The sequence below is a fragment of the Anopheles maculipalpis genome, chromosome 2RL (genome assembly GCF_943734695.1).
Source record: "Anopheles maculipalpis chromosome 2RL, idAnoMacuDA_375_x, whole genome shotgun sequence".
In the NCBI taxonomy this organism is placed as follows: domain Eukaryota; kingdom Metazoa; phylum Arthropoda; class Insecta; order Diptera; family Culicidae; genus Anopheles; species Anopheles maculipalpis.
Window position 1 is genome coordinate 33,118,317 of NC_064871.1, and position 14,673 is coordinate 33,132,989.

Sequence of the window (14,673 nt, forward strand, 5' to 3'; positions counted from 1 at the left end):
ACGACAATGCAGCTGAATCGATCACCGCCATCAAGTGTTGTAAAACCAGGTCGGGTATCGTTGGTGATGCGTCTATTTTTTTTGGTCGCCATATTGAAATGACCTTTGACAGCAGTCAGACCTAGTCTGGGTTTTATTTTGAAGTATTTATTTATTTTTTTTAGCACATTATTTGGTTAAGAGCGTTTTAAACAATTTTGAAGTTACGTGAAACATTGTTAAAGAAATATTCCGAATAAAATTACATAATTTAAGTTGAATATTTATTTGAAGTTTGCAGCGATGGAATGTCCATTCAGTTTGGCAACACTGTATAGTTTAAGGAAATGATTGTTTTGTTGTATTTGTTCGAAATATTGTAAATAGAAAACGAATTTGATGAAATATTTACCTCAAATTGCTCATATTTTAGCAAATTCGTGCATTTTAACGATAAAATTATTTCAAATAAGATAAGCTGCTTCTAATGAACAGTCCAAAGTTTGCAGATGATGGTGAACATGATTTCTCTCGTTTGGAAAGAAAAGTCTTCCTTTTCATCAACCAACTAGAAACAGATTTATTTCCTCAATAAGGATATATTGTCTTTACATTTGTATAACAATCAAAAAATAAAATTTGTATAATACATTGTTCGTTGGCTTCAAACACTTTGTGTTCTATTGCTTGCGGAAGTTATCTATCTTTCGACTACTATCATGAAGATATACATATAATTAGCGTTTAGCGTGCTTGGTAAAATATGTGTATAGTACACACTTTAAACGTGACTCAGCTATTTTCGCACGCATCAATATCTAGAAAAAAAAACTATAGGCAATGTCACTGAAGTTGATTGAAAGCACCACTTGATTATGCCACCCGTTCCAGTTGTTTTTGTTTTACTAGCTATAAATTCTTCTGCTTGTCGCTTGTGCAATCTATGATTGCATATGATCATGCACGCATGTAAAGTATTTGCTCTAGCAAGTCTACTACAGTATATGGTTGTCCTTGTGCTTCTTCGACCAGGTACATTCGCTGTTCTCTTTCCACTCCGAGCTACCCTCTCCATCGCCGTACAGCTCCTTCTTCCACACGGGGACGGATTTCTTCAGCTCGTCGATGGTGTAATGGACGGCCTCAAGGCTAGACTTCCGATGCGGTGAGCTTATCGCAATCACTACGGAAGCTTCCTTTACCGGTACCGTACCGAGCCGGTGATGTATCCCGATGTTAACCACATCCGGCCAACGGACTCGAACCTCCTCACACAGCAGGTTCATCGTTTTGAGTGCCATCGCTTCGTACGCTTCGTACTGCAACAGTACCACGGTTTTGCCCTCAAAGTTATCTCTTGTTGTTCCCACGAACAGCGAAACCGCTCCACAGCTTTCGTGTGCCACCTGATCGTTCAGCGCCCCGACGTCCAGCTTATCAAACGTTAACTTTAGATAATTCATGATCTATTGTCTGTCTATCCTCCCGAAATGGGTGGTATCACGGCCAGCTCGTCTCCGCTGCGAATGCGTATGGTTTCACTTAGATCCGCACAGTACTGCTCGTTATGCGCTAGTATAACATTGTTGCGAATCAGGGACAGATTGAACCGATTACAGATCAGATCGAGCAGCTCGGAACACTTGATCACGGAGTGCGGCACAAGAAAGTCGTCCGTACCGGACAGACCGGCTAGTTCCCGAGATTTCGCGAAAAATAACAGCTTCACCCGCACGGAATCTGAAGCGCTCATAGTATTGGTCCCGTTCGATGTAGATTATTTTAGCAAGGAATGCGATGCATACCGATTAACTTTCCGTTTTGGCGAAACAAACAACACTGCAACTATGCCAAGCAAGCAAGCAGCACCTGCACGTATGAGGGCCCGTTGCGTGACAGTATACCAGGGCTGATAAGAACAGCTGATGTCGAATGTCGACAATGTCGATATAGCGTCGTACAGAAGTTTTTTATGCAGAATTATGTTTTGCAATCGATTTTTTATCTAATTTCATCAATATTAACTATCAATATATCATTCATCAATTCAAGTTCATAAATAAGAGATTTTATAAACCAATTACAAACTAAAAACTAAGTAAAATACTTGCATTCTCATAATTTTGAGCGAATAAAGCAACCCTATGCATTCGTGATGACGCAAATCGTTCGGACACTTAAACCCGCCCGCATAAACTTTTTACATTCTCTCTCTCGACATCCCATGTTGTGCTTCTCTCTCATTTTTGTTTACTGTTTGCCTGTCAGTCTCACCGGCGATGTAGATGGGGAAAAAGCATAGCGAAAAAATAGCACGAGCAAGACGTGTGGACGGGAGGGTCAGGTTTAAATACCCTTTCCACCGGCCCTTTCCGTATGCGCCGGCCCAAACCCATCGCGCGGTGCGATGTACGACTGCGGAACAATAGCCCGCTCTCGCGCTCCCAGCAGTTCGCGGTAAACATCTGATCGATGCGGTTCATGTGGTTCGGTGTCTCACGCCGACTGTTGTTCGTTCACCAACCAGCCAGGAGGGTGGTTGGTTCCTGTTAGTTTGTTAGTTTTTCCTTCCTTGTTAACTGATTGGTGATCTATGTCAGGCAAGTGTTTGCCAGTGCCTAAGGCCAAGAGCATCGTGAGGTTAATGTGTATGCTGCAAGTTTGATTTTTGCGTTTGCGTTGGCTGTGTACTTTTTTGGCGAATGGGTCCTTTCACACGAGAAAAAAACTAAAATTGTACGCCAATCGATGCGTATCGTGCACGGTGCATGTGGTTCGTGTTTGGCCATACTAGTACGAACAGTGAAGTTAGGAACGAATAAAGAGAAAGGCGAATCGTGCATCCTTTCTCGCACCATTCCAGGGGCACGGTCATTGGCGTGATGCGTTTGGCTGTATGTTTGCGTGTATGTGTGTTGATGCGTGTCCTTTACACACACCTGTCCCTATTTCTTGAGCACACAGTACAGAATATCCTGCAGAACGCAGAACAGCACGAAAGAGAGTAGAATCCGGCAGACAGTTTAACAAAATAAATAGTATCCTTAAGGTAGAGAGAGCTTTAAAAAGTTAAATCAACCATTTCCATTATACATAGGGCAGTTCGTTATGTATGTGACCTTCGTTGGTGTTTGTTTTATATCTTGATCGAGTCGAATTAGTCCTGCAGGGATGCATGCATTTGCAGTCAGTCAACGAACACTTTGACAAATAGCCTTCCGCCAATGCAGGAGCGTGTTGTAGGGCGAAGTAAACTGTGCCTGTCCATCCTAGCAACCAGCCCGAATGGGTAGGAATAGTGAAAACAAGCCCACTGTTACTTTTCACGAAATTTACGCATACTACATGGTAAATACCTCTTCCGTCCGCATTCGTTACACAAATTTCCTTTTTTTCGGTCTAATTTTTGGAGTATTTGTTTGCCAGCATCTCTGTGCCACAGGACACTTCTCTCCTGCGGATGTGGAAAGGCTCGCGAGAGGACATTCGGGTCGGTAAATCTGCAGTGAAATGACTGCAATCTCAGTTTGTTTTTGCGTGTGTTGGTGTGCGAGTTAGCGAGTGAGGGGGGGGGGGGGAACTGGGAAGCAACAAATTTTCCTTCATTTCCTTCTCAATCGCGAACAATATTGAAGTAAATGGTGTAAAAATGATGGCTAAATTTTCGTTTGCTCACATTTTCCAATCCTAAACAGTTGTGGCGGTGGTGTGATGGTGGTGCTAAAAATTCGCTCAGTGTTTGTGTGTAAAATTTGGTAAATTCCCGGTGCCAGTCGGTTGGGGGCCCCGCGTAAACCTTATGAACCAACTCGTCGTCCTCCGTGTGCAGAGTGAAAATCACAATTGGAGCTGAAAATTTCATTCCCCGTGGTAGAAAACTTAATTACCTTAACGCCGACATCGACCGCGGCGTTTCACCAGGAGGAGGAGTTTTCTCTAGGTAAGTCTGTTTAGCTTTTTCGTGAGCTAATATCTTGCATTTTGCTGATAAGTGTTATCTTTAAGCCGGCATTTTTGTTTGTATACAAGACATGCACATAGTAAGAAAAAATGGCAACGAAAAGCGTTTAATATGTGGTAGAATTTGCATTACGAAATTCTGCGGTGATCGAGCCGGTATAATATGGGTATAATCAGATCGGAGATCCTATGAAGGACAATCCTTAACCTTTCGAGGTTGTTATAAGGTCACAAAACAAATTTGCACATGTTCGACTCAACCCGCAGTTCCCGATGCGTAACAATCGACGACTCATTGTCTGCGCATTGTGGTCTTGTGAACCCTCCAATTCTGCAGATAAATGTTTAAGAAAAAAAAACCGTTTTTTTTATTCATGCAGAACGGCCAGACCGTATTGCTAGACAATATCAGTTCATAATATCAAAAACTGAAAAATGTACACTATTTACGAGGCTTTTTTTACTGTCGAAAGGCCTTTAAAGTTTAGACGGGACCGGTGGTGGAGGGTGGACTGCCGGTCTTCATAGGACAAGATCGGGATTCCAATCCCATTTGGACCATTCCCCCGTAGTAAAGACTAACTATCCAACTACGTGGTATCGACAGCCTAATAAGCTATTTTCGTTGGTCGGCATGACTTAAAGGAGGATCGTTAAGCTAAGCAGTAGAAGAAGATTTCGAGAGGTTTAAATAAGTCTGGAAATACACTGTGGCGATCTGGTTCCCGAGATGTGGTTGTTGGTGGCGCTAGTCTTTACACGGCAGAACTTCCAAACGAAGCTTAGGAAAGCCAGTAATGGCATGTCCCATACCTCTCGAGGTTGTAGAGCCAAAAAAGCCTCTGATTCTGTAAAATACATCCTTTGATTGTATGAAATAACGTGAATTAAAATTATATAAGCCAGTTTTATTTCCTATAAAATAATCTAGCTGATATAATAAAATATTATATGACTCTGATAAAAGAAGATATCATCTGTTCCTCCATGGTTTCGCTATCAAAACTTCGTATAGAACTATCGTTCTATACAACCTACAAAACTCTTTCGATGTGGCTAAACTCTTTCACTGGATTGGGTACGTCATGAGGAGGTTACCAGACAATCAGCACATAAAAAACTTTTTATTTGTCCATTTTGTGCAGTATACATGGACTACTACACCTATAATTCCAATAAAGATAATTATATCTAAAAAAATATTAGAAAATATTTATAAAAATCCTTCCTTGCTAGTATTGTATTTTCGAAACTGTTGCTTTTGAAGCAACCATTAATCATCATCAATTAGCAACCTCTTCCGCCTTAAATTAATGCAATTTGAAAGTTTTTTTTCCTTCTATTTCACCAACCGCTGCCATTAGTCGCAGCGCACAAAAACTAAATTTAGCAATATCAAACAGATAATTGACACCAATCAATCGTGCCGAATCACGTTAAATACCAGCGATTGATAGTTAATGGTACAAGCCAATTCAGCTCACGCTGGAACAGAGTTTTCAACAGGTTTTTTTTACGGGTGAGATGCTTCTCAATGTTCTGCGCCTTCAGAACTGTCAAGGAAAAACGAACGATCCCTTCTCGTGTACCCGTCCCACCAATCGTTCGCTTTGCCATTCCAACTGCATGGTCTGGAATCACATTTTCACACAAAAACAATTAAAAGTGGCAACTTAATGTGCGCACGATGTCGGGGAGCCGGTAAATGAGGATGGGGATTTTTTGAAAAATACGTACGGTACCATCATTTTACATTCAACCCGGCCCAGATGGTGGGGGGGTGGCAACGAAGTTGTATCGTGGGACGGCAATAAACTTATTATAGAGAGCCTTTACTAGCCTTGCCCGATACGTGCGGCTCCTTCGTTTGCTGCTTCGCCAATTTTTTTTGTTTGTTGTTAGCCCCGTGCGTTTGTTTTGTTAATTATAAAAATTCCTCTTGCTGAGGGGCCTATGTCTTTCTAACGTTCAGCGGCCGGAAAGGGCATAAAGAAAGGACAATGTATAGTGCGAAGAGAAGGCCCGGTAGGGTTGAAAGAAAATCGTCAGCAAGTCTAGGTTTAGATATCGCGTGCAGTCACGTTGAAGTTGCCATTTCGGGTGGTGGTGGTGGGATGGGCGTTGGTGATTATGGCGTCCGCAAAGTTCACCACAAAACTTTCCCTGCGCGTGTGTGTGTGTGCCTCTATTTGCTCGCGCTGTATGTGGCATCGGAACGACAGTTCTGATCCTTCCGTTTGATTCCCCGTGCATTGCTCAGGAAAACACGAGCGGCGGGTGAGCGGTTGGTCATGCAGTGTTGATGAGACCGGTGCGATGGCTCAACAATTTTCCAACTCCGAAGTGCTAGATTATGATGTCATTTCCTCATGTGAACGTCTTCGGTAGTCACCCTTGTCGTCGGCACGCAGAGACTCAAGGCGCCGCAGGCAAATCGCTAGAAAATTCTTGGGAAAAAAGACAACTTTTCCTCGGCATATCATCAACGAATTGTATTTTCGTATAGAATCAGCCTTTCCCCTCAAAATAATCCAACATAAGCAAACATTCCGTTTGGTCTGCAATGTCACAAATGATAACGCTCACGGTGAAGAAAGCCAACTATTTCGACTCTTATAGCATCGCCTCTGTTACGTGTCTGGCAAGAATTAATAGCTAATGTGGTAGCTCGCTACTGCGTTAAATCTACTCCACTGCTAACGAGGACCGCACAACAGCGCTTCAGATGACGATGACCTCTCTCATACCCGGGACGGTGGTTCAAAACATACGCAACGTTATTATGATTGGCCATCTCCGAACAACCCTTCGCCCTTATACAATGGCACGTGAATGTCAATTTGGTGTGACAAGTCGCTCTCCAGGGACATAACGTCGAATTCCTGCCGTACCGTACCGTCTAATTTGCAGCAAGTCGCCGCAAGGGGAAGGAAAATCGATGCTCATGAAAACTGCAACGCGTTCCGTGTTTGATTGCCCTTGATGATGGGATAACTGGTCAATTCTTTTGCACAGGGCATTGGTTGGTTGTTTAAAGTTTACGATAACGTTTGGACGGTTGGTTGGGGAAACATTTCTCATTAAGGGAGTATTTACGGATTACTAGTGGATATAAATTCTCTACAGTCGTACAATTAGTTGTGTCTCATTTATTAGTGTGTCTCTGACCATGAGGAAAGCCATTGTTTAAAATCATTTCCACAGTTTAAGGGTGTTGTGGCCTGAATGGCCTCTCTCCTCGCTCTTTCTAGACTAATGCTCGCGATTGTAGCTGACTTCGTACTAAACAGGAAATACAGCTGGATTTTCAGCCCTTGCGTTGCGACATTCCGATACGAAAAGGACCGCAATTTGACATGGTGCCAGCGCTTAATCCATTAGCAGTAGTACTATCGCCCTATTGATCATATACAGCCTTATCCCCGAACTATTACGACGCAGAAAGGTCACCCAAAATTCTGCGTCCTAACCGTTGGAGTCTTAGTGTCCACTAGTCCAAAACTTTGTAGAAAAATAGATGGAACGATAATGACATTTTTCATGTTGCTTTTCTACTTCCCAATCAATCGATCCACTTCCTACCTGCTCGAGGAAGTAAACAGCCCAAATGAGGCCAAACTGTTGGAACAACCATTTGCATGGCTGTGCACGTCAATTTACCATTAGAATGATAAAAAAGAGTGCGTTTTGGGTATATTTTTACAACAGCTTAGCAGCACGAAAGCGAGGAACGAGCTACGCGAGTTGGAATGTGCGTTAGGGACAAGGCTTTTGAGTATCTGGATAAGGCACCTGAAGGGTATAAACATATTGCGCCACAGGATGACAAAACAACACTACATATATCATGTGCCATTTTATGTGTCATTTTTATTGTGGAATATTCCCTGTGCTTCCCGGTCACGTTTGAAGTTGGTCATTTCTGTTTGGTTTACGAACCACATATGCAAATCTTCCCGGCCCACACACAACAATGCCTCGCTCACTATCGGCAGAGCGTCCAAACAAGGCTGCAGTATCGGATCCCCCCGGGGAATCCGGAAGGTTTGTTTAGTTTCATTCACCGTAACCTACATCAATGAAATAGTATTCGCGATCTGATGTTGTTGATAGGACACAAAGTCATAGCATAAGTTTCAGGAACTCTCGTTGGAAGTTGGAACGAGGACGGAAGTAGGACACTAAGGATCAAAACAACAACAAAAAAAAAGGCCACGTAAGCGGAAGTAAGTCAAAGTGAATATTAAACGCAACAAACAAATGACGTAAGCACGATTCATTCGCCTGCCTATTTTTGTCGTCTGATTTCCTTCCACAACAGCAGGACTTGGTGGAGGAACTTGGTCGATGGAAGTGCTACGATTAATTTTGACAACTATGTACCGCAAGGCAACTATCTTCGAAGGACGCACAAATGGTGGGCAGGACACGCGACAAGTGTGGATGAGTAATATTTGACCGGGCCATTTCCCTGGTGACGTAAAAACACGACACAACCCCAAACGATTGTTGGGGAAGTACACTAATTTCCACCCTTGAAGTGAGTTGGCTTAAAGTTGCCGGTTTTTTTTTGCCGAGTTGGATTTAATGGGCAAAAGTTTGTTGGCGTGCTAGGAGCGTCCACTTGAGGAAGGTCTGTGCGCGGTGCATGTATGTTTCCAGTTTTTGAACGTTTTTTTTTGTGTGGTTTAAAAATGTTTAATTGACTTAAGAAAGACGTAATCGCTTAAGTACGTAATTCGATGTACACGTAACCGTAATGCTCATTAGATTATTAAATATTGCTTCATTAATGCTAATTAAGCTCCATGAAATGATACATAAAAATAATAACACGAACGCCGGGATTATCTTTCTTGCTGCGAGTAGCACAGAGCTGTCCGAACTTGTCCGTATCGGTAAAATAATTGCAAGCAAAGGACGCAGTCGTATTCAAAAAGGAGCCAATTTTACGGTCTGCATTCACCGCGTAAAACGGTGGCGATAGTTGAACTTTTGTTTTGCATACATTTAGAAGCTTATTATTATCTTTGCTGGTGTCATAATCATCTTGAATTATCGTTGGTTTATTTAGTTTGGCCAACGCCAACGCTCCGGCAAACACCATCGGTATGGGAGCGAACGAGTGTTTCGGAACACGGAACAAACCGATTAGCAAATACCAACAACTCGTTGGCAGATTGTAGCATTATGAAGGCAAAATTCTTCTCATAAATGGCGCCCGAAATCTTACAACGAATCTTCCCTTACAGGTTGGCAACATTACCATTTTAGGCGACAAATAATAAAAAAAGCTGCTCGTATTTTACGCTCCGTGTGTTGCGACAATAAAGTGATAGTTATTGTTATGCCACGAAGAATCCCTTTTATCTGCATGCGAGACGGCTTGTGTAAGAACGCTGGGAAGGTTTGTTTGACCGTATTTTTGTTTGTACCCATGTGGTGTTGTTGCTTAGAACATTCTTGCACGATGGTTATTCTTGACGGAGGAGCACATAATAATATTTTTAGATGCTACCCCACAAAACCAAGCAACCAACCAACCAGGACTCACCGGAATCGTTCTCGATCCAGTGGCCTCCCGCTTGGCGGCGAACAGGATGGAGGGTAACCGAACCAAACTAAAACTCCGGTTTCCCAACGCTCCATGACCCATTTGCATTTCAAACGAGAATCGACGACGCCGGTGACCTGCATAATCCGATAATCTGAAATCCAGTAGCCGAAACAATTATCTGCTGCTACCGATGTGGTGTCACCTTCTAAACAACTACCACACCATACACGTTGAGACAGCAATGGTTTCGATGAGTGGAGTTGCATGTCTGGTGCCAATCTACGTGCGTTTTGGGTGGGACCGTAATGGCCTGATCGATATATCCCGTAGAGGAGGGAATTGACAAAAGAAGCCGAGTCTTTCCAAGGTCCTCCTGGTGTGGTCTTGGGGCAAAAAAAATATTTTAAACAGAGTGTCGTGTGCAGGGATTAGTGATAAGATAAAACGCAAAGTTTACTTGTTTAATTACCCTACAGCAGGGGTCTCTGCGCGATATTCTGTAATTCATGGATTTCTAAATATTCTAGGTTGGACAAAAATATGCAGGAAAAGTATTAAACATTTAAGCTTTCGATCACTCAAGTTATGGGTTGTCCGACTTGTCTGTAGTAGATTGAAACCCCTTATTGCAATTTGAACAGCCTATAGAATTGTAGGGGCAAAATTCGAAGACTGTTTTCGTTTATTTATAGAGTCTATGAGTCTCTGAGACTATATTCGCCGCTTAGATTTAAGGATTGAAATAAAAAGGCTCATATAATTTCCGGAGAAGTTAATTACCATTGCCAACATCGTTGAAAATATTTTACTTGACCACCTGTTGTATTTAACAGAAATTCTTCGCAACAAAAATATTAAAGACAACGAAACCGAAAAGTTTGGAAACCCCTGCCCTCAAAGGTTGTTTGCTGTATGAGGGGGTTTCTTTTTTAACCATTCGATTACATTTACTTATTTCCTCGTTGACAAGTTTGCACACCCAACGTGTGTCTGCTTCCGCCGGTAGCAAATGGTTAGCGCTTTGCGTACCCAAAGTAATACACCCATCAAGCCGCTGGGCCATTGCTGGTACTTACAAATGTTTAAACCTACACTGCATAGCGTAATTGTTTGATAAACATAGAAAATAAACGAACACAAAAAATCGTGTCACCCGTAACGGGGTGTCCAGGATGTTGATGAGTTGTTTGTTTTTTCTTCTTTATTTTTAATGTTTGGCTTAAATGCCAACACATTTTGATGAGGAGAGTGTTTTCCTGTGCTGTGCAGTTAATAAAGTACAGTTATATAAAGCCAAAAAGTGTTAATGTATTATGTTACCAACCATATTTGAATTAAATTGTTTGTTACAATATTTATGTGGTGTTTAATGCCCTTCAGAAACAACTTTTGTTTGTTCATGAGTTTATAATAATTATCCCATTTGTTAAGTTTACGCTTTCGTGCGCTGTAACTTTGAAATAAATATGGAAACATTTATGCACTGCAGTGTGGCATGGTGCCATTGTTCACGGCTGACGAGTGGCGCTTCTTTTTTTATATGTACTTGAAGGGAGGGTTGGTAGCCAGATAGCGCATACGCCGTGCGTTTAATATCGCACTACATTTATGGATTACGCTTTAGCCACGGATACGACTCAAAATACTCATGGTTGTGATGTTTTTTTTACGATTGGCACAATTACTGCTTTGTACGGCTCATAAGCTAGCAACGATCAGCCAACATCTCAAGCGTTTTGGGGCATCTGTGCAGTCTCTAGGTCATGCGCTACAACTCCATCGATTCCATCACGGTCTCATGTTTTTTTGTTTTTGTATGCGTTGCTGTTTGCGAACGTTTTATTTTCTTCTTCAAGTTCATGTGTGTTTACGTTTCGATGATTTGTCCGTGTGCTGCTTAAACAGACGACAAGCTATTCGATACGTAGTTTGGCAATCGATTTTTGTTCGCCATGTATCATCGTTCGTCAGCAGTGTGTTGGCACCACGTAAGGTAAATATTGACCGAACGTTTTTTCATACGAAAATTGGTCATTCGACGATCATCAAATGACAGATTACTGCGGGCCGTGTTTAGCAGGGTGAAAGATTAGCCGGATGTTTGGTGAAAGACGATAAAGAAACAATGAGATATTTGCGCCAGTTTTATATGATGGCAAAGATAAACGAACACCATTGTTGAGGTATTTGTTTGGTAAATAATGTCAATAATATCTTTGGGGGTACTAGAAATAGTCTTCTGATGATGATGTTGGATAAAAATGTAGGATCTTTTTGTATTTCTTGAGGGACGGCCAGTCCATTTTTTGTTTAGAAAACAATTTTCATAATATTCAGCATTTGTATTTTTCTGTTGAGCACAACATCGATACAATTTATTCCTGCTGAATGTTAATATTTTAAGTCAAATATGCTTTCAATGGCGTCTTATGACGAACTTGACGCTTTATGAAACCCTCAATATGTCGTTTGCCGATCATACATTCTAGAATTGTTGGTGAATGCATCAGTGATGCTTTGATACTTCATTATTATGAACTGGGTCTTCCTGTTCAATTCCCATGATAGGACAGGAAGTCCACAAGAGCCAAGCGAATCCTTTTGTCTTTCGAACTGAAGATTACTTAAATTTTGAGGAAAGTCCATAACACAGAGTCTTATGTGAATACTGGTATTATAAATGAGACTGCATATAAAGTCCTAATTTTTCTGGTGTTAAGGGTGAAGTAGTTTGCTCAGGCTGTACGACTGCTGGTTGGCAGCCAGCACCCTTGCGCTTATTTGAACATTTGTGTTTTAGTCAGATAAGCGCTTTTTGTCATCAGCACCGTAGTTTATCATCAGCATGCTTGTGATATAAGTAACAGTTTCAAGTCAATGTTTGTCTGCATCATGCTAGGATCTGGTTTGAGTTATAGACATTGTTCACCGTTTTCGCCTCCAAGACTGGAATGACTCTATCTAGAGTCAGGATGAAGAGAAGACAGGCATGGTCATCTTTCTATTCTTGGATTCTTGATAGATACCCTGAAGGCGCTCCATTCTTCTTGATCTGATAATTGACGTTGGTCTTTGTCATATTTCCAAGCATGGTAAGAGATTATTCGAGTCTCCAAAATGCCTCTTCTCTGTAGCGCACGATGAAGACCTGGTTGGGGATTACCTTTTTACTTCAAACTATCCTGCTTTTTCTTCACGACCTGCTAGGTCATGCCGACTATCTAATGGCTTACGATTGATAATGGCTAACTCGTTGATGTCAAGTAGTCGGATAGTCAGTTCAAATACGGGAGTTAAAGAACTGATGAGATTTGAATCCCACTCTTGCTGTGAAAGACGGGTACCGCTTTTGGTCCGTATTACTGGACCCCTGGCCCTCTACATACACATCCATACTACGAGACATATGCACGTTTCTCGAGAAGAAAAAAAGGACACTTTAGTACGTGGTTTAAGAGGTCTAAGCCCGTTTAATCATCTCTCTTACTTACTTACTACAACCGCTCACGGTCCCGCGCCGTCGTCCGCCAATCCATTATCCCGGCCTTGATGACTGATGATTCCACGCCATCCTCCCACCTCAGTCTGGGCCTACCACGCCTCCTCTGTCCGTGTGGACGGCCTGAAAGCCAGCCCATCGGAGCATGACGAGCCTAATTCGCTGTGCGACGGCGAGGTCGTCATACAGTTCATACAGCTCGTCGTTGTAGCGGATCCTCCATTGTCGTTTCACACATACGGGGCCAACGATCCTTCTGAGCATCTTCCTCTAAGAGGGCGGCTAAGAAGGCGTCGTCTGTTTTGGACAGGGTCCATGTCTCGGAGGTGTACGTTAGTACTGGGACTATAAAGCTACGATACAGTCCCAGCTTCGACCGTCGCGACAGGTGTTTTTAGGTGATATGTTTCTTCAGGCTGTAGAATGACTGGCTGTCCGCCAGCATCCTAGCGCGCAACTCCGTCACTATGCTGTTTTTGGTGCTCACTTTTTGACCAGAAATAGGGAAAGTTTTGGACGACTTTCAGGTTCAGGTTCGTACTTTCAGGTTTATTAAAAATAGCTTGCTCTATAAATACAGATTGAAATGAGTTGATTGTGATCAATGTGACATTGCAATAAAATTATAAATATTCATTAAATGGTTTGTATTTATTTCCCACTTCGACACTAAATAATGATGGAAAGTTGATGTGTGTTATGGCATGATTTACTGACGAGCTGCTGAAGCTTGAATAAATTTATTGAACACACTTTATCACACGTGTGATACAACCATGTGCACAATAGTAATATTTATGCAAAATGCGGTTAACATCTTGCAAACTAACTCCACGCTTTCTACTCGAATACGTTATTGTCCCTGATGTTGACTGTTGCTTACAAAAATAACATATTTAATTAAACATGAAACGTGTAAATTGGTTTGACAAAAATAGAGATTGTGGTAAGAGGTATGACAAGCTTCGTAATATTTTTCATATATATTTTTTCCTTTCCTATGTATGATTCAATGTGTTTCTCTGTAATCGTAAATAACTTCATGTTTATTACCCAACAGAAACATCTCTCCAACGCTAACACCAACATAATGTGCTGCAATAATTTTCTTACGCACCAAATAGAAACTCTAAATCGATTAAAACAAGCTGAAGCAGTACTACCGCACCAGTGAACCGAAAGTACAAGCGATTATGAACGTCCGCATTGACACCACTTCTTAAACGAAACATTTCCTTCGACTCGTTTAAATCTTCAACCGTGACCACATTTTCACTTCACTTTCAAAGTGGGTGTTGTTTGTATTTGATGAAGCAGTCGCATTTTTGGAGGCAATTTTCACTTTTAAAAGACATTTTGTTCGGCTCCAATGGGGGTAAGCAACACACTGGCCGATTGTGTGTGTGTTTTTGGTTATTATTTAGCCATATGTTGTGTTTCTACTGCCTGGCCGTCACATGCTGTGAGTAGTTGGGTTGGATGTTGATCAGCCAGTGTGACGTGCGGTTGGGCCGCGCATAGCATGATCGGTGGCAAGAGCGTTCAGCATGTGGACGCTGTTAAAGTGGTCGACGTAGAAAGCGAAAAGCACCAAACACCGCCCACACACCACACCACCTAATGGGGACGTCGGGTGAAAATGATGAAGTAATCAAGCGCGGCCATCGTTGGACTGTTG

General features: G+C 42.0%; 3 protein-coding genes across 3 annotated transcripts in view; all 3 read right to left on the minus strand.

Annotated features, from left to right (window-relative positions):
- The window catches only part of LOC126557318 (serine/threonine-protein kinase Pink1, mitochondrial), a 251,977-nt gene that overhangs the window by 193,557 nt on the left and 43,747 nt on the right, over nucleotides 1–14,673 (minus strand). The window lies entirely within an intron of this gene.
- Nucleotides 921–1,442, minus strand: LOC126559308 (molybdopterin synthase catalytic subunit). Its single transcript, XM_050215444.1, has one exon. It carries the CDS (start codon nucleotides 1,440–1,442, stop codon nucleotides 975–977), a length of 468 nt encoding a protein of 155 aa, XP_050071401.1. The 3' UTR covers nucleotides 921–974.
- Nucleotides 1,457–1,768, minus strand: LOC126559535 (molybdopterin synthase sulfur carrier subunit). The gene has a single exon (XM_050215704.1). The coding sequence runs from the start codon at nucleotides 1,730–1,732 to the stop codon at nucleotides 1,457–1,459; it is 276 nt and encodes a 91-aa protein (XP_050071661.1). The 5' UTR covers nucleotides 1,733–1,768.